The sequence below is a fragment of the Lissotriton helveticus genome, chromosome 7 (genome assembly GCF_964261635.1).
Source record: "Lissotriton helveticus chromosome 7, aLisHel1.1, whole genome shotgun sequence".
Lineage (NCBI taxonomy): Eukaryota > Metazoa > Chordata > Amphibia > Caudata > Salamandridae > Lissotriton > Lissotriton helveticus.
The window spans coordinates 1,230,440,447-1,230,461,164 of NC_136068.1; the positions used below are offsets into that span (position 1 = coordinate 1,230,440,447).

At 43.3% G+C, this 20,718-nt stretch overlaps 1 protein-coding gene across 2 annotated transcripts in view; it reads right to left on the reverse strand.

Moving 5' to 3' along the window:
• The window catches only part of TOM1L1 (target of myb1 like 1 membrane trafficking protein), a 653,197-nt gene that overhangs the window by 500,153 nt on the left and 132,326 nt on the right, over positions 1–20,718 (reverse strand). For both annotated transcript variants that reach the window (XM_078654420.1, XM_078654421.1), the window contains one exon: positions 5,306–5,440. In XM_078654420.1, the coding sequence (XP_078510546.1) occupies positions 5,306–5,440 (135 nt within the window). The remainder of the gene's footprint in view (positions 1–5,305; positions 5,441–20,718) is intronic.

A 20,718-nucleotide genomic window follows, 5' to 3' on the forward strand; every position in this document is an offset into this window, starting at 1 on the left:
TTTTTCGGAAATTTCAAACAATTACGCAAAAGGAAATTACCTAAATTTAGCAAACTCCTCAGATTGACCAGTTTTGTCACCCAGGGAATTATCCCAGAAGACTGCGGTTTGTGGATGCTACTTTTATCACTGCAGTCATAGCCCTGTCTATTGCTCCTCTCAGGAGTCACAAGAACATCCAGTCTAGCATATATTAGAAACCATTGCTAAGACTGCCAGGCAAACGTCTCCTATGGCAGTCAAAGCAAATTGGGCCAATCAGAAGATAGCGATGGAGGCTCTGGCTCAAAAGACTTTGGTACACCAGTCCTTGATAATGTTAGGGACCACAAAGACTCATACTAAGGCATGTCTGAAGCGGCACCTATTTTTTACAAAGGACTGATGACTTTGGAGAAATCAAGGTGCTAATATTTGTTTGAGACACCACTACTAAAAGTGACTTCCAGCTATTCTTAAGACCAATGTTGGCATAGATTGAAGGGGTGGAGGCAAACCAGGGAGATTAGTCATTGAATCATTAGTATTAGCCAACCTATTATGTTTGCTTGGCAGGTTGGAAGTTTTTTTATAGGTCCATCAACAGAGAAGGAGTAGCCTGAGCTAGGCACAGACCTGAAGCAGGTAGATACACAGGAATAACATAAATTAGATGTTATATCTAATCACAAATGTGTGTATATAGTGCTCTTTATATCACCATTTTAGACAAATGAGACACTGGACATTGCACAAACAAACCCAGGCACACCACAGCTGAACAGAATCAAGAACACAACCTAATTAGTTAGTGAGCAGAAAGAAGTCAGATAGTTCTTCTCATTCCCTGTGCTCTTCATATAAAGTCTTCAATTCCAGTGGAACACTTATCATGGCACCCCTAAACTAAATTGCAGATATAACGTAAACAGTTTGAGGTGCCCACTGAGTCTCTTTGCCGGGTTGCCATGAGTCTTGTCATGGGTTACTCTTCTCAATTTGTGAAGAATGCTGTGAAGAATGCTGTGAACAAAATTGGCAGAGGTGATTGAAACTGGAAAGGAGAACAGATGATTGAAGCAGGAAGTTTCAGGAATCTCATACAGATTGCATAGACTCCCGGCATCACAAGCACTCTTGCTGACAACCACAAATCAGATTTTACCAGCAATATGGAGACCTATGGTTCAGATGCCAGCTTCTGCTACCATCACACAAGTAGGACCTTTATTTGGACATCCCAGTACCAGTCATATAATGTTATACTAGAGTCTTATAAATGTTTAAAATCTATTTGACCTAGTGGGATTTGCATTTTTGTATGTAGACCAATACCCTTTCCCACAGCGGAATCCCTTTTAGCATTCATATTTTTGTCAGGTGATGCTGTGGCGTGCTCATTGATCTTGGTTGCACAGAATAGCCCTTTTCCTGCATAATGTTGATTTTAGGTAAGAGATATGTCATATTTTTGTTTGACAGGGTTCAATAACTCATTTGTTAGATACTGAATTGGTAAAGCTACTTGATTACACACCTAAACCAAGTGTTAGAGGTGAATTGGAGAAAATAGGACTCTTAGTAAAGAAATGAAGTACGTTTTGGCTCAGGTATCACACCATTCACATAACTGTGATTTGACAGACCTAGAGCGTGAGTTTCATTATTGGTTGGCAGACTGAACAGGGGAGAAGAGATGGGAAAATTACTTGTTTCCATCAAACTCTTAGACAAAACCTTGGGCAAACCCTCATACAAATAGCTTGCTCAGACCTCAGACCCCATGCAAATAGAGAAGGGGGAACAGGGGAAACAGAGTCAGCAAAAACATTCTCATTTTCTCACACGCCTTATAGAAGTGATATTTGGATAAAATATTGAGTTGTAAATATTGGGAAACAGAATTATCGGAAAATAAATATTGTGATGGAAAAATATTGTGATGCAGAAATATTTTTGTCAAAAATATAGTTTTTTCAGGGAACATCGTTAAGAATATTGTTGTAAATATCGTTTTCAATAATACAGATGTAAAGAATATAATTTGTTCATTGAATTTATGTATTTTAGTTTATTTCTTTTTCTTATATGTTGCATTTAAAAAACAAAATGTATAAATCTTTATTTAGAACATGACCCATAGGGTATCAGAGTGCTTTACAAATCGTCATGCAAAACGATAAAGAAAGCAAACAACACATATTCGAAAACGGGATAGGATGTAGCAGCTCCCAAGTTGCGAGGAGCTGCTATCGCAAGGTCCAAGCTGACATATATACAGACAAGATAGTAACAGTCAAGGGCAAACAGGGATGATGACAGTGCGCCGAATCAGGGCTCAGGGAGTATTGTTTGTCTAATAAGTTTGTAATTGTAAGTCTTTTAGAATTTTAAATATAATTGCAAATAGTAATTTATAGTGTCATAGTCGGTTGTTGGGTTTGTAGGGGGATATGGTAGGAAGCTAAGTACTAATTAATTATTAAATAATTAATTTTGAAACAAGTATGCGATTGATATTCATTATGTATATTATGAAATATTTATTTATTATACTTAGATTTTACATGCTGGTTTCTATCTTTGTAGGGCTATGGGGTGGGAAGTTAATTAGGTAATCATTAATTAACGATTATTTTATAATATATTATGAATTATTTAATTTGATTATTAATTATGTAAATTGTATAATAATAATATATTTTAGTTATACTTTAGGTGTAGACTGATGGGCTTGTAGGGGTGTAGGGTGGGAGGTTAATTGAGTAATAATTAACAATTAATGAATGTATTATTATTTATGATTTGATTGTTATTTATTCACATTATGTAATATTGATTTATTGTAGTTAGATTTTAGTTGTGAGTAGCTAGGTTTGTAGGAGTATATAGTGGGAAGTTAGTTAAATAATCCATAAAATATAATAATGATTATTGCATATTTAAATTTCTAATTGATTAATAATTATGTAAATTGGGTAATCATTATATATTCTTGTTATTATTTAGGGGAGCGGTACAAAAGGGGGTGGTGATGGACGGAGCATCTGAATCAATCAAACACTCACACCCAGTCAAAAGATCTGGGTTTAATCCATCACCGTTCTTTAGCCCACTCTGCCACCCCAGTTCAGACATGGCTATATGCAAATCAGTCTGACCCTGTGCCTCATGGGAACAGTCCAGCCCGAACTGCCAAGCCATGTCTTCCCTGGACCGGAAACAAGCTTCCGAGGACCGGTTTCTGGCATGCCAGCAGTCTTCAGCCCGGCTTGCTTGAATCCAGTGGCAAAGTGAGCAAGGGACTCACGTCTGAGCATACCCTGCCACACTTATGGCGGCCAAAAGCGGTACAAAAGGGGGTCGTGATGGACAGAGCATCTAAATCAATCAAACACTCACACCCAGTCAAAAGATCTGGGTTTAATCCATCACCGTTCTTTAGCCCACTCTGCCACCCCAGTTCAGACATGGCTATATGCAAATCAGTCTGACCCCGTGCCTCATGGGAACAGTCCAGCCCGAACTGCCAAGCCATGTCTTCCCTGGACCGGAAACAAGCTTCCGAGGACCTGTTTCTGGCATTCCAGCCGTCTTCAGCCCGGCTTGCTTGAATCCAGTGGCAAAGTGAGCAAGGGACTCACGTCTGAGCATACCCTGCCACACTTATGGCGGCCAAAAGCGGTACAAAAGGGGGTGGTGATGGATGGAGCATCTGAATCAATCAAACACTCACACCCAGTCAAAAGATCTGGGTTTAATCCATCACCGTTCTTTAGCCCACTCTGCCACCCCAGTTCAGACATGGCTATATGCAAATCAGTCTGACCCTGTGCCTCATGGGAACAGTCCAGCCCGAACTGCCAAGCCATGTCTTCCCTGGACCGGAAACAAGCTTCCGAGGACTGGTTTCTGGCATTCCAACCGTCTTCAGCCCGGCTTGCTTGAATCCAGTGGCAAAGTGAGCAAGGGACTCACGTCTGAGCATACCCTGCCACACTTATGGCGGCCAAAAGTGGTACAAAAGGGGGTGGTGATGGAAGGAGCATCTGAATCAATCAAACACTCACACCCAGTCAAAAGATCTGGGTTTAATCCATCACCGTTTTGCCACTGGATTCAAGCAAGCCGGGCTGAAGACGGCTGTAATGCCAGAAACCGGTCCTCGGAAGCTTGTTTCCGGTCCAAGGAAGGCATGGCTTGGCAGTTCGGGCTGGACTGTTCCCATGAGGCACAGGGTCAGACTGATTTGCATATAGCCATGTCTGAACTGGGGTGGCAGAGTGGGCTAAAGAACGGTGATGGATTAAACCCAGATCTTTTGACTGGGTGTGAGTGTTTGATTGGTTCGGATGCTCCGTCCATCACCACCCCCTTTTGTACTATTATTTAGGTGAGGGCTGCTGGGGGTTATAGGGTGGGAAGTTAAGTGAGTAATACGTAAGTAATACTTAAATAACAATTAACTATCAATTGCTAATTAATTATGTACTGTCAATCAATTACATAAATTGTGTTATACTCATTATATTTTAGGTTTGGGTTCCCAGGTTTGTTGTGTTCTGTGGTGGAACGTTAACAAAGTGATATTTAAATACGTATTATTTATTAAGTCAAGAACTAATGTTTATTTTTAAAGTTTTATATATTTTTAAAATGAATAGGGTCATTCAGGTATGACATGTGTTCATCCAAGTCTTACTGCTGTAGAGAATCAGTGCCTCCATATACTATGGCACAATCTTGAAATGTTAATGATCCATTCATTTATACTTTGGCATATCTAGTTTCTTGGGTGATTTGTTTAATTAAACAGCTTTAGCACAAACCATGTGGCCCTCATTTGTTGCAATATTTTATTGGGAGATCCAGAACTTCGAAGGGAACCATTGGACATGCTTGCCCTCTCAGTGCAGTGAGTGGATAGTATGAACATAAACTACAGAGCTACTAATGGCTACCAGCCCAGGCGTGGGTTCAAGGTATCAAGAAATAATATTGAAAATTAATTTGGGGTCCTCTCTTAATTAGTGAAATGTTTTGGGATATGTCAGAGAACTTTGCAGGACAAAATGCATCATTTTATTAGTTACCCTGCAAAAAAATACAATCTGGAATATTTTGAATAGATTGTAAATGTGTATATTATGTTACAATTCACTCACTGTGAGCATTTTCTCGAACATACACATTTAATAGTTGAAATGAACCCCTTTATTTCCTGTAATATAATATCACACCATCGTTCACAGTCCCTCATATATAGATTGTCAATCAACAATGGCTAGTTTGTATTTGCAAAAGTACCTATAACGTAACTACTTACCACATGCTCTTCACATGACATGTCTCCGTTTGTCTCTTGACTTGGAAATACTATTCCTTTTTTCAGTAAATCCAGGTAAACCTCCTTCACATCACTCACATCAACGGATCCACCTTCAAGCCCTTTCGACCAGGCCTGTTTTGACAAAAAAGTCAAAATTACATATGGTAATGAGGATCTAAACGGGCACCTATGAGTCTCTTCACAACACAGACAGTGAAATAAATTTATTCAAATTCTCAACATGAAAAGACAGGCACTAAAATGTTTGGATTTTTTTCTGGTTCATGTTAATCCTCTGCCAGATTCACCTCTATCATTAGCTCTCGCTCCCCAAAAAATAATTCTCAAGTCTCATGTCAAAATTTGAAGTAGTGATTGTCTTTCTTTCTCAATCCTGTGTTTTCTCAAAACCAGCCCATCAGTCTCTCCCTAGCACAGTTAAGATGTTGACAAACTTTCACCCTGTTTCGAAGTGCACCAAAACTATTTAATCAAGATAATCCTGCTACTAACACTTCAAAATCTTTGTCTCATTGCAACCCTTATTTTCATTCTCCAGTCTACCCAGTTCTTTCAAACCCACATCAAGGCATTCTTATTAGGACAAGGCTTCAGCTGACTTGTAGCTTCCTTTGGACTACTATCCTAATTCATTTCTTTGTTACCTGTCCAAAGTAATCTAAATGACTGCTCCCTGTCACCTGCCATCTTTTCTTCACGCTCATAATTGTATCTGCAGCCTCAATAACTTCCACCAGGACTCCCTAAGGATCGGCTGTGCTTGCTCATTCTAATCAACCCTTGTCAGGTTGCTCAAGTACAGTGGTCTTCGTCATTCACTTTCTTCTTTAGATATTTTTGGGACTGTTATGAAATTGCTCTCATCTATCTTTGTTCACATTCTTTTTCTGTCTCTTACCGAGTTGATACTTCTGCGCCAATGTTTCTGCTCTATGAACTTATTGCAGTATTTGTTCTTTGCTCCCTGATCTCGTTTAGGTAAAATATGAAAATGTATTCAGTACTTTGTTTAAAGTTACACTTTCATTTCTATGCGTATGGCATATGTGCTGACACACAGGCACCTACAGTTTCCTTTTTCCTCCTTTTCTAATGTAATCTACAAATGTCTCACTGAGTCCTTGCTTGAGTTGAGTACCTAGTGTGTACTTGGACAGGGACACTAAGCGGGTATATTCACAAGAATGTGTGCTAAACTTCACCAATAAATGCTAGCACAACTTTACGCATCACAGCGTATTGCAGGACAATAACCCTGTGTCAACGTGGAATTCACAACAAGGCGGTACCATGTGATAGTCTGCCGAAACAGCGGCCAATGTCCGCGATACAACCACCTCAACGGAGATAATAACACAAACCTCAACACGAAAAGACATGCGATGGGACAAAGCACGATGAGGAAATCAGCGATAAGCAGCGAGAGGCCAGCAACACCCACACATAATGCTGGTAAAAGCATACGGAAAATGCCACTAAAAAACAACATCAGCTGCGGAGTACCACTGATGCTCCCTGACTGAATGCAGAAGACAACGTGAACCCATAATCCCCACGGAGGAACACCCAGGAAAACAGTTGCCAGGAAAACCAGATTATAGCCACGGACGAGCCAGAACACCACCACCAACTGTACATCACCTCCAACGTGTCATTGGCAACAAAGAGGCAAAGATGGCACACCACCTCGGACCATGTGAATGCCGTCACATGTCAGAGGAGGACAATGGAAGAGCACAAGAGGCTCTGAACTGATGTGAATGGCAAAAACAAGCATTGTTTGTTCTTCGGGTGTGGCTCTGTGGGGGCTCCATTGCCTACTGCAGGTAGTCGTCTGGCTTTACACCTGCAGGAGGCAGGTGTTAAATACCTGCGGCTACCGTGGCTTATCGCGTGGTTTTGACTCGGGATCTGAGAAAGTGGTGTTGTGGTTTTTTTGTGTGTTTTTGCACGGGAACGCCTACTCTGCATCTCATTAGGGTTGGTTGGTGGTGTCCACCAAGAAGATACATTTTGGGGCATTTATCGCGGGAATACTGGTGATGTCTGCAGTTTGCACCAGCTTGTGAATGGGGTGTTAAATCTATCTCCACTTTTGATGGATTAAGGTGGAGATGAATCGGGGATAAGCCCTTGTGAATATGCCCCTCAGTTTAATCTTAACACCACTAAGACATATATAATTTTCCTTCCAGGCACAGTGTCATATTTATACAACACCATTTTATTTCATTAGTAGTCAACACGATAACTTGCAAACCGATAACAACAATCATAACCTTCTTTTTCAAGAGCTCATTACCTAAATTACTACATATTGCCAAATTAACCTGTTTAAAAATATCAGAATTGTTCTGTTGCCAAGCCTATCTTTTTTTTATCTTTTTATGTTTGACTTTCAACCATTATCCCATTCTCTTTCCTTATACGTATCCCTGTTCACATTTTTTATTCTTTTTTTGGATATTTGATCTTAGCATTACTAGAATGGTGAAATACATTGATTAGTTTATAATATTAGGAATAATATACTGATCACTAAAAGCAACCATCAAGTCTAAGAAAAAATTGAAAGTGATAAAGGCTCAATAACACAGACATGGAAGCAGGAGTAGTGATCAAATGTCAATGTTCCAAAAGAGAATAAATAAACCAATGTTAAATTAACTACATGGCATACGAAAAGAAAAAATAAATCATAATTCATGAACACCTTTAAGGCTTTAATGCATCTGAAATATACCTGCAACCGTAATATATTGCAACCACAATGAAATATCAGTTTCCTGCATACACTTCAAATTCAACAGAATGAGTGCTTTCCCCACCAGTAGAATCTGGAAAATCAAGCCTTACTTTGCTTGTTCCATAAACAATAGAAAGCCAATACTGATCAAATCTTTTACCTTATTTTGAACGCGACACATTGACCCAAACAAAAGTGACCGCTAGACCTATTTGTTTCTCAGTTTTTTACTTTTCAAAATGTATTGATCCAAAATATCATTCAAATGGATTAATCAACAATTGTTTCCATAATTAACATCACAAATAAATCCCGCATACTAACATTTGACAGACTCATACAAAGCTCACAATTATACCTTCAACATTACATTAGGACTCAATTTTACACCCATGCCTCATCCACTCTAGCAGCAAAACACACATTCTTCCTTTCACACTAGCCTAAACTACAACCTTTTCTTAGACATAAACATATTTTTTTAAAACATATATTTTTTTTAAAAACAAGACCTATGGGGCATAGATTACTTGCCCTACTTGGGGCACACACACATTTTTTAATGTTGGAGGCTAACGGTGGGAGACTGATGAACCACGCTGCCCCATCTAGCACTCATCCTGGGTGCAGCATGAGCTGGCTATGCTGCTTTGCTCCCGCCAACCAGGATAAGCTTTTTTTTCTGTTCCAGCCGGTAGGGAGCAAAGCTGTGTTCCCTGCCTAGGAAAGGGTGGACAGGGAATTAGATTTATATTACTTTCTTGAACTCTCATGTGTAGAGGACAGCACAGTGTCCCCTGGGGAGGTGTCCCAGAGACACTCCGTGTCATTGGACCCTAGGGGATATGGAACCCCGGGGCTATAGAAGGCATGGGGAGAAGGGCCCCACGCCCCTCCCCGATCAAAAATTGCTTCGGCCCAGCTGGATGGGTTACCCAGGGCATTCGATGACTCTGGAAGGGGAGGCCTCTCCCCTGTTAACAAAAGGCATTGACCCTGGTGGATTTAGTCCCTAGGGGCAATGCATGGTTTGAAGAAGTAGTACACACGCCCATCCTCATGAAAGGAAATTATTTTCTCCCAAAATACTTTGAATCATGCAAGCGCGTAATCACAAAATTTGTGGCAATTCTGCGTCAAAGAGTATTGAGGAATTGCCAAAATTACTCCAATAACTCCGGCATAATTAAAATTACTCCCAGGCCTAATCTAAATGCTCATTTACTTCAGCCTGCTCCTCAGGAAAGGCTTAAAATTCAACAGCTCCTATTTAAAAAAAATGGTGTTCAGGAGTGCCTCAATTTTTGTTTTGAACTCAAAATGTTAGTGCCATGGTTGTTCATTGTAGTGATTCTTCAATTAATTATTCGGGCCTTACCTCACAGACTGCTGCTGGTGGTGGAAGCAAATGTTTCCCTCAGCATTTCAGAATGATTGCTAACATGGATGAGGAAGATATTTGATAATTGATACTCCTCAATTACCTTTATAGAGCACTAAGCATAATCTCTATGAAAAAAATTATCCCCCTTCATTTTGTTAATTTATAAAGGAAGTGCTTTAAGTTTTACACCTTTCATGCCATCAAGATGGTGTTCAAGTGTTACCAATTTTGTCATACATCCAGAATGTTAGCATTCCAGTTGTTCATTAGAACACTGTGGGAAGCCGCAAAAGAACACTGGAATATTAACTAACAGGCTGCTGTTGCTAATGGAAGTATGCTTTACTCAGAATACCAGACTTTGTTCTCACATGGCTGAGGAACATAGTGTGCTCTTATAAGAAATGTGTTCAGTGTTTAGCTTTTGGTGCACATTCCATAACCTTTTTGAGCAAAGCATTAGAGAAAACCGTTTTCTCCTATACATGGGACATCAAATCCTAGTTGTGAACCAGTCATTTTCACAGCGTTAAATCACCCGAGAACTCACCAAAATTATTTATATTGTTATCTGTTATCACCATAATGGCTGACACGGTGTGATTTCTATATAGTGTTGCCAGCCAAACAAGGTAGGTTCCCATGGAAAAAAACCTTACCCATGACCCTGGGTGTCAGGGTGTGTTTATCTTGCCCCCTTACCTTCTTTTTTTAATAATTTTCAGAATGTAGAGCTATACCTGACTTTTTAACCCCTTCAGCCCCAACCCGAACCTCTTTAAACACACATTTCTCAAAAATAGCTAAATGGATTTTTACCAATTACAAAAAGTACACTTACTGAATAAAGATCTATATGTTTTTCAAATGTGGTGGCATTCCATTGAGACTGTTTTAGGACCCCACCCCCCTTTTTCTTGGCCTGCGTTTGATGGATCAGAGTGAAATTCTATAGGAAGGAGCTGAGGAGGATTACATTTTGACAGATAGATAGATAGATAGATAGATAGATAGATAGATAGATAGATAGATAGATAGATAGATAGATAGATAGATAGATAGATAGATAGATAGATAGATAGATAGATAGATAGATAGACAGACAGACAGATAGATCGATAGATAGATTGATAGCTATAGCACCTCTGTAGTTCTGGATAGGCCAGAGTTTCCGCTAAAAACATTTTTTGTTTTTTATTAACTTTGGTGCAGTTCTATGACTCTCCACAAAACTTTCCAAAACAAAGTTCATACACTTCGGGTTCTTCATGTCAAGACTGATCTATCAAGTGGGGACCGAAAAAGAGGGGAGAACACCCATTTTAAGTCACAGAAGTTTCTTTGCTCCTCGATACAGAAAAATAGCTGAATGGAATTGCACCAGACTTGGCATGTAACATTCGTTACTCAAAGAGGTAGTTTTCAAGAAATCAGGACATGATCCGGTGTTGGAATGAAGAGGTTACGTTTTAGCATAATGGACAGTTAATATGCAGGTCCTCATCCGATTTGTGAATCCACAGTGGATTTGCAAATACAATTAAAAAACAGAGGCACTTCATTGGGCAAGGGATCATTTTTCTTCAGTCACACATGTGTATTTGCAAATCCGACCATGATTCACAAATCCATTCTGATTGGCTGGTTGTAATGGAAATCTTTCTGTTGTTACCCAACACTGCATGGAGCACCATGTTGGGAAAGGGAAAAAAGAAATGGAAAAAAGTGAAGGGTTGAACCTACACTGACACCAGGAAAATGTGTGGCTGCCAAATGGACCCCCAGCAATAAAATAAACAGGAACCTCCCTGGTCCTGGGGACCTCATGGGCTTCAGGATTAGCAAATTGGTCACAGGAGGCATGAATCCTCGATGAAGTTGTGAAAGAAATGCTTAAGACCTTCCATTATTTATCCCAATAAGTAACAACACCTACAATTACAATGTTATTACATAACGATATACTCAAACCAAAAATAATACTAAAATCATAGTTGTCTCTTTCATAGTTTTGATTGTACATTGATATGCAATCCTGTCTCTAAAACGATGTACGGCATTTGTAATGTTATCTCTTATATCAAGGGTGAGGTCAAGTATAAGTTATGGTTTGCTTTTCTGTGGTATGATTTGTGGATTGTGGTCCTAACCATAACTTGAGAATTTCTGTGGGGTTTCATTTCTGATTCGCAAACCTAACTCCACCTTAACTGTGTTTTTTTCAGTGAATTTCTAAAGGTTTTTTAAACATGTTAAGGCACTATAACTAAAGCTAGGAATAACTTAGTTTTAACATTTTCCATTTCCTACAAAAGCCCGGTCGCCACATTTGTTTTCTAATAACTTTGGCGCTGTTTGACAAAACTTAGTGAACTTCCCCCCCCCCCCCCAAAAAAATCTATTTAAGTTCCTTTCTGGGAAGTTTTGTGGTGTGATCTGTCAAGCAAATGTTGAGAAAAAGGATGGGTTAAAAAACACATTTTCCCATGCAATATCTCATAGGAGTTTTGACCAGTGCTACAGAGAGTACGACTGAACAGAATAACACCAAATTTTGGAGAGGCTAGATCTTTACCCAGAATGTTTTTATGTGATTTGTGATTCAGCCGTTTTTACAAAGTTAACGTTAAACATTTCTACATATTTTAGGCTGCAGTACCGTCTCTGTACTACAGCATCACTGTAAGGTCCAAATACATCTTAAGGCCTGATTGGCTGACCGTAACATGAAGACAAATGTTGCAGCCACCAAAAAACAAAACAAATAATAAAGCACACAGGGACACGGTTGGGGTACCTTGACTCCAGGGGTTCCTTTAAAAGAGACTTTTCATTTGCAGTGATGTGGTAGAGCTGCAACACTCTGCATGGCCCTATGAGTTTCTTCTAAGCATGGGCGCAAAATCCGTTACGCTCGCGGATTTTTCGGATTTTCGGTAAATCCGCAATCCGCGAACCTCGCGGATGTGGCGAAAATACGCAAATCTGCGCGCGGCGGATTTTTTGCTTGTGTTCGCACTGCTCGCGGGCCGCGGCGCGGGCAGCAACAATCTCGCACTCGCGAATTTACAAAAATTACAATTGGGGAGGGGTGAAGGAAGTGACCCAGTCTCCAACTTCCTCTTCCTGTCCAGCAAGCTCCTCCCATTGCTTAGTCCATTTCCTGGCCACTTTGAATTCGATCTTGACTGGGAAGGATTACTTTTTGTGGATGCTGCTGGAGATTTGGCTTTGAGGCCTTTTGGATTACTTTTTGATTAGAAATTTGATTTACAAGTAAGTTGATAAGTTGATGTTGTTTGTTTGTGGTGATTTTTGTGTGTGTTTTGTGACTTTTTGGGGTGGGTTTGGGGGCTGGCTATGTGTGGGAGGCCATTTTGAGGCATGGTCCTGCAGGTCCTGGCCATGTGGATGGGGTCAATCGGCCATTTTGAAGTCAGGCAGTGTGTTTTGTGCCCTATGCCCACCCAGTCTGCTCTGATTCCTTTCATTATGCCCAGGGGGCCTCTAACTTACCCGAAAATCGGATTTTTAAAAAAATGTTTGCCTGTGTTCGCACTGCTCGCGTCCCGCGCAGCAACAATCTCGCACTCGCGAAATTGTAAAAATTACAATTCTGCACATGAATTGAAAACTACCAGGCTTAGTTATGGGTGCATGCATGATACAACTGTTTTCTTTAATTTTAGCATTATTCTGGCCAGGGCATGGATGGCAATGGATTGTTGTGATTTTTGTGTGTTTTACGACTTTTTGGGGTGGTGTTGGGGGCTTGCTATGTGGGTGGGGGCCAGTTTATTGCCTGGTCCCGTGTGGGTGGGGGTTTAGGGGCCATTTTTAAGCCAGTTTGTGTGCTTTGTGCCATAGGCCTGCACCCAGTGTGCTGTGATTTTATCATGCCCAGGGGGCCCAGAATCCGTCTGTTCGCGGATTTTGCTGGTTATTCGCCACGTTCGCGTCGTGAAGCAACAATCTCGCACTCGCGAAATTGCAGAAATTGCAATTTCGCACCAGAAAACCACCAGCAGGCAGCATAAACCTTCTGAAACTTGATGGATGGCATTGGATTGTGGTGATTTGATTGGTGTTGTGTTTTTTGACTTTTTGGAGTAGGGGTTGGGGGCTGGCTATGTTGGTGGGGGCCATTTTGAGGCATGGTCCTGGCCATGTGGATGGGGGTTAAGTGGCCATTTTGAAGGCAGGCAGTGAGCTTTGTGCCATAGGCCTGCACCCATTTTGCCTTGCTTTCACCCATTTAGCCCAGGGGGAGTCAGTGGTACATGAAACTATAACCCTCTCTGTGTGTGCTCTCTTGGAGCAATGTTAAATTCCTGTTTCCCAAAAATTTAGCAAATCCTAATTTTGAAATTTCCATATTGTGTGGTGTGCATGTGTGTATTCAGAAATGCCTACTTGCAAACTATTTATTGAAGCGCTACATATGCAACATATCTTTACTGATGTTCCTCTGTCTTCATTTGCTTTTAGGTGCACAAAGTCAATAACTCCGCATCATCGTTGAGCATCAGTGCCAGGAAGAAGTCCTGCTGCGGCCTGTTGTTCCGACATCTGAAGAAGATGGCTCCAAAAAGAGGTGCCCGTAGCTCCTCTTGCAAGAAAAATGTCTCTACTAAGGAGAAGAAGAAGCAAGTGGCACCACTTACCAAGGAGACTGGTGGCTCGACCACTACATTTTGGGGGGAAAAAAAAGGCCCACCATGAGTGCTGCACAGGTAGCCAGTTTAGTAGTTCAATCACCAACGACCAGTGATGTTGGCTCATCGCAAGAAAGTAGCAGCACACCATCAACACAGGTTGTAACTCATCTCACAAGTACTATTCAACAAACAATGCGCAACAACAACTGCATGGGCTACTAGTACAAGCACAAGTACATGCGCAAGGAGCTGTCCGAGAAGGAGCTGTCCGAGAAGGAGCTGTCCGAGAAGGAGCTGTCCGAGAAGGAGCTGGCCGAGAAGGAGAAGGCCGAGAAGGAGAAGGCCGAGAAGGAGAAGGTCGAGAAGGAGAAGGCGGAGAAGGAGAAGGCCGAGAAGGAGAAGGCCGAGAAGGAGAAGGCCGAGAAGGAGAGGTCCATGGAGAGTTGCAAGTAGAGGTCAGTGAAGAGGCCCATGTAGCGGCGCATGGAGCGGTGCAAGTGCCCACAATGGTTGTTCTTCCAGAAGTAGGGGCACAGGAGGAAATTGACTTTGGAGCCGGGGTATCATGTCAGGAAGACGAAGGCATTCCTCCTGATGATTCGTTTTCTCCCAGCTCCCCAGCAAGGAAAAGATCAAGGAGTGTGTGTAGAAGTTCCTCTTCAAGCCTCGCTCCATCAGATGATGATCTGGATCTAGATTGGCAACCATCTCTGACGTCTGAGAGGGAGACACACCATGAGCAGCGAAAGATATCAAATGTTAAAAGGAAGGGCCCCGGAAAGCTCATACTTATGGATCCGAACGTCGGACTTGATGAAGTGGTGCATTCTGATGTTGTTGAACAGGATGACAGCAATGACCTAGTCATCACACACGTCATTCCAGCCACACCGGCCATGCAGCAGACAGACATATATACCCTATCCCGACGTCATGCTGAGCGTGACCCTGGCGACGTGGCACTGGTAGCACCACCAACGCAGTCAAGTAGTACAACAAGTTCAACAAAACCTACAGCTCCCATATTTTCTCCCCAGAGGGGGACTCCATCCAGCTCGACTCCCTCAAGTAGGGTTGCTGCAATAATTGCACAACCCAGTAGATGTCTGCAAGGCTCATCCACCACTGCTTCATCTGGCATTGGCAGTATCATCTCGTGCGGCAAAACCAGAAGTTTCCAGTCCCCAGTTTGGAACTTTTTTAGTGTCCATGCAAAGTATGATAACATAGCCGTTTGTTGCATTTGTAAGACTGGAGTTAGCCGTGGTAAGATTGGTACCAACTATGGAACCGGAGGCCAGATAGGTCATCTTGAAAGAAGGCACGCTATCGAATGGTTTGGGCACCTAGCAAACATCAAGGGAAAGCAATCCCAAAGGGCAAGTGGCCAAAATATACCCATATTAGGTGTTTCATCTGAAGATGACGGGGAGGTAGAAGAAGCGTCAGACATTTGTCCGGTTGCACCCAGTACCCCTGGCAGCACCACACCCTCCGGAACACATAGGAGGCACACTGAGAGTCTGGGAGACACACCAATGCGGAAAATGTCAACACTGAGCAGAAGTGGGTCGAAGAAGGCATCAGCATCATCCAGTAAATTTGTCCAGCGCACCATTTCAGCCATGTTCTCCTCAGATGTGCAATTTCAACGCAACCACCCAATTGTACGCCTGTATAACACTAAGCTGGCTAAAATGCTAGCGGTGGACCTTCTCCCTTTTTCGTTTGTCGAAAATGTGGGTTTTCTTGAACTCGTGGCAACACTGGCCCCTAAATGGAAGGTTCCTAGCCGGTTCTATTTTGCCAGGGTTGCTGTTCCAGCACTACATAAAGAGGTGCTTGAGTTGGTTGGGGCAGCTTTGCAGAAGAGTGCTGTTCACACTATACACCTGACAACAGACATGTGGACCAGTTGCCAAGCCCTTGATTACATGTGCATCACTGCACACTGGGTCTCTTTTTCAGGGGTTGCACAACAGATAAATGCAGGTGGTGACTTGGTCGAGATTTTTAAGGGTGCTCGTAAACATGCAACATTAGCCATGTTTGGCATGGAGAAAAGTATTACTGCAGTCAACATTTTGGATGACTTTAACAAAAAGGTCTCGCAATGGCTGCCCCCAAGAAATTGCAAGGTTGGTTATGTTTCAACTGATAATGGCAGCAATGTAGTTAGGGCCATGGAGGACGGTTACTATTTCAGAGTGCCGTGTTTGGCGCACTGTATGAACCTTGTCGTGCAAAAGTTCTTGAAAAAAGAACTTGCAGTCGACCAAATACTGACCATCTGCAGAAGAATATGCACACACTTCAACCATTCTTTTAAGGCCCGGAAGGAGCTGAGGCGCCAGCAAAATGTACGTAGAATGCCAGTGAAAGCACTTATCCAGGAGGTGGCAACACGTTGGAACTCAACCTTCTACATGCTTGAGCGTCTGCATGAGCTGTTTCCAGTAGTCAATGAGTATTTCTACAACCTGGGTGGTGATACGACAGAAATGATGCTAGCGGTGGAGCAATGGCAGCTAGTTAAAAGCCTGACAGACATGCTTCGTCCTTTTGAGGTCTTCACGCGTGACGTCAGCAGGGAGGACTGTTCTTTGAGCAAAGCTATCCCATTGTTGCTGAAGCTCGAGCACCAAGTCAAGGTGGTGTCTTCAGAATTAAAAGATGCTGGAAAGAATGAAGCATATGAGTTGGCGCAGAGATTATTACATCGCCTAGTTAGCAATAAACGGCTTGTAAATATCAAGAAACAACAGCACTACATTTGTGCTACTATTCTGGATCCACGTTACAAAAAGCCATTGTTTGGCAAAGTAATAATTCCTTTTGAAACATCAAATGTTACAGAGTACAAAGGTTGGCTAGCTCAGTCAGCCATTCGTTTTGAAAGAGAGCGGAAGGAAACTGTAGGAGAACTTGAAGACAGTACTACTAGTGAATCAGCAGGCCATCAGGCGTCCCAAAAAAACACTTCTGCATCTGTGCCTGTGGCTGAAGTGAGAGACTTTTCCTCTGAGCCGTTAACCACACCAGCAACCGTATCATCTGCACCAGGCCCAGGCGATATGTCTGAAGCGGATTGGCTAAGTGAGCTAGGGTTTCCTTGTCCCAGAAAGGACACAGAAGTGCAAAGTACAGGAATCCGGGAGAACATTGTTTCTATGGTGCAGGCCTATCTGGATGACTCCACAGCGGTCAATATTACTGAGGACCCATTGGCGTATTGGCATGGGAAAAGAAACATATGGCGAGAGCTCACCAACCTGGCTATCAATTACTTGTCTTGCCCACTCGCAAGCGTGTCTTCAGAACGTGTTTTTAATTCTGCTGGTGGCATTGTGACTTGCAAAAGGTCCCGCCTCTTGCCCGCAAATGTGGAGCGGCTCACCATGATAAAGATGAACCAGCACTTCATACCACCAGATTACAAAGTACGAGAATGCACGCAGGAAGAAGAGGACACTGACCTACCTGAGGAAAGTTCTCCTCAGTTACCAGAAGTACTACCGACTGAATTTGCAGAGTATGAGGACGAGTTCTGCTTCCCTGACAGCGAGTTCTGAAAATGAGTCAATAATTAATTAACTTTAACATTAGTCCTTATTCACTTTTATTCCTGTGTGTCTGTCTTTCTTTTTTTAGCAAGTGCTTGATCACATTCACAACAAAACTGTAATCACCCCATCACAAGCAACAACAAGCCCATCAGCAGAACTGTCTTGATTTTGATGCCGCAGCATTCCTCAGGTTCACAACAGTTAGTTGACAAGAACTCAGTCCTGGTCGTCTATCCTCCTCCTCCAGACTCACCCTATCCATTTCCCGTAATGCTGATGCCTGGAATCTGCACAATGAAGAAACTTACGTTGACGAGTCCCCTAAAGAGGGACTGGAAGTAGTGAGTCCTCATTTAAATACATTTTGCTAAGTGTGACTTTTTTTCCTCAATTTGCTTTTTGGCTGTTTGGGGGGTGTCAAACTTGTTTGCGCTTGGGTTTACGGGTCTTGGCTGGGCCATTGCTGGCAAGGTCTATTAAGGGAGGAAATTGGTTAGGCATTTACTTTGGAAAACATTTGGCCAATTACACGTGAACGTTTAGGCGTTATTATTGCTTGCTCGCCTGTCTTAGGGGTGCTGTCTGTGGGGCTTCTAGGATTTTGGGGTCTGTGAGCACCGCTGCCATATTTCTAATGTTGATTGCTTTTGTTTTGCAGAAAATCCACGCCGGGAAACTCCAGTTGGGGCCCTGCTGCAGAACGCTTTAGGACACTGTGAATTCCAGGTGGAGCCAGCCCTCAAACACAAATTACAGGTAAGATAAGCGTTTGGATGGGAGGTAGTATAATGGAGTATTCGGAGAGGCGAGAGAGTGACAGTGGTACTAGTAGTAAAGTCCTAGGGCTCTTGAATTAACAAACTCTGTGACATGGTGTGGCGTATATTAACAACGTGACGCATATGGGAGATGCATCCCATTCTAAAGCCCTGCGCCATAAGGGAGCGTTCCAGCGCAAGGGAGGGCGTTCCTGCGCAGGAACGCATGCTAAAAGTGGCTATGGGGAATATATAAAATTTCAATCAGTCATTTAGGACAATGATGCGTCACTGAAACCCTGCGCCTGCATGAAGCAGACTTACGGCTTGACGCAGCATTGCTGGAGCTGCGCCATCGTTGCAACGCAACTCCATCAATGAGCCGCCTTTACGGCACCGATGCGTAACGCTTCGGTGACGTTTTGGGACCATGGTGTGCCGCATTGTAAATACGGCGCACCATGGGTGGTGCTGGCGTGCCGCACACTTTGCAGGGATGCGCAGGTAATTGCTAATCTGACACTTAGGGGCATACTCACGAGTTCTGAGCTGGACACCTCCAGATGTATTATTATTATTATTATTATTCTGAGTTTTGTATAGCGCTTGGTTACCAATAGGCATCCCAGCGCTTACCAGAACATAGCACTACTGAAGGATAGGAGAAATTAAACAGAGAACAAAAAAGTTTTTAAAAGTTTACGAAACCGAAGAAGACTAGTTTCCGAGCGCAGTTGAAGGGGCAGTGAGTTCCACAAGGAGGCCACATTTATTGAGAACCTTCTGCCACCCGTTCTAGCCTTTTTTGCCCTGCCCACCTGGAGGAGATGTTGATGATCAGAGCGAAGAGAACGAGAGGCCTTGTAAGGCTGGACCATCTCCTCCAAAATAGGAGGGCCTACCCCGTGCAGAACTTTGTGGGCAATACAAAGAGACTTAAATCTCACCCTGTCCCTCACAGGGAGCCAGTGCAATGCCCTCAACGCCGGGCGAGCAGATTGACGCCTGGGGAGACCCGTCAAAAGCCTGGCAGCAGCGTTCTGCACTTGCTGCAGTTTATTCAGGGTGGATTCGGGCGCGCCCAGGAATAACGCGTTGCTGAAATCCAGCCGCGAGATGATAAGTCCCTGGATGAGAAGCCTTCGAGTAGCCACTGGGAGCAGAGGCAGAATCTTCTGAGCTGAGCGGAGCAGGCCAAAACACACGCCAGCAGTCTTTTTGGCATGAGTTTTAAACGATAGGTCCTGCTCCAACCACACCCCCAGGCTCTTGATCTCCTGCTTGGGGGGAGGTACCGGTCCCAGACAGTCTGGCCAGCTGCTGGGGGACAAAGATGGAGAAGAGTTCCCCAGCAGCATCAACTCAGTCTTGGAGCCATTTAGCTTTAGGGCTGAGCTGCACATCCACGAGTAGATCTTCTCAAGACACGTGTGCAGCCTGTCGGGATGGTGCGCCGACTGGGAAAGGCCTACCACCAGCTGAGTATCATCAGCATAACTGATGATTTTAATACCCAGCGGCAGTACCACACTCTCCAGTGGGGCCATGTAAACGTTGAATAAGGTAGGGCTCAATGAAGAGCCCTGTGGCACACCACACTGGAGAGGGGTTGAAGATGATTTTTCATGGCCTTCCCACACCTCAAATGTACGACCTTCCAAGAAGGAAGCGAACCATTTGAGGGCCAGACCCGTGACCCCCACCCCCGACAGCCGTTGGAGAAGCACCTGATGGTCCACGGTGTCAAAAGCAGCGCTGAGGTCCAGGAGGATCACTGCCACTGATCCCCCCGAATCCAGCATGCTCCTTGCATTCTCCACGACCGCCAGCAGGGCGGTGTCAGTCCCCTGACCGGGACGAAAACCCGTTTGGGAGTCGCCCAGGAGGGAATTGGCTTCCAAGAAATCCGAGAGGCGGCTATTCACCAGCTTCTCAGCCACCTTACTGATACCCGGCAGCAGATGTGCACCAGAACAAATGCGTAACGCAAAACTAACCTTGCGTCACGGCAGATGCGCCGCAATTACAATGCGGCAAACCCTGGCGCAAGGTTAGGCAGATGCATGACGCATCTCGTGACGAAAGAGAGTCGCATCTCTAGAGTCGCGTCCCAGGCGCGATGCAACTATAGCAATGCTCAGGGCTGCCCAATACTCAACATACCGCATCAGTCCTTACGCCTGCTTCAAGAAAGCAGGCATAAAGAATTGACGTAGCAGCGTCGCGGAAGTGCCTGCGTTAAATCTTGTAGATTTCACGCAGGCACTTTTGCGAGGC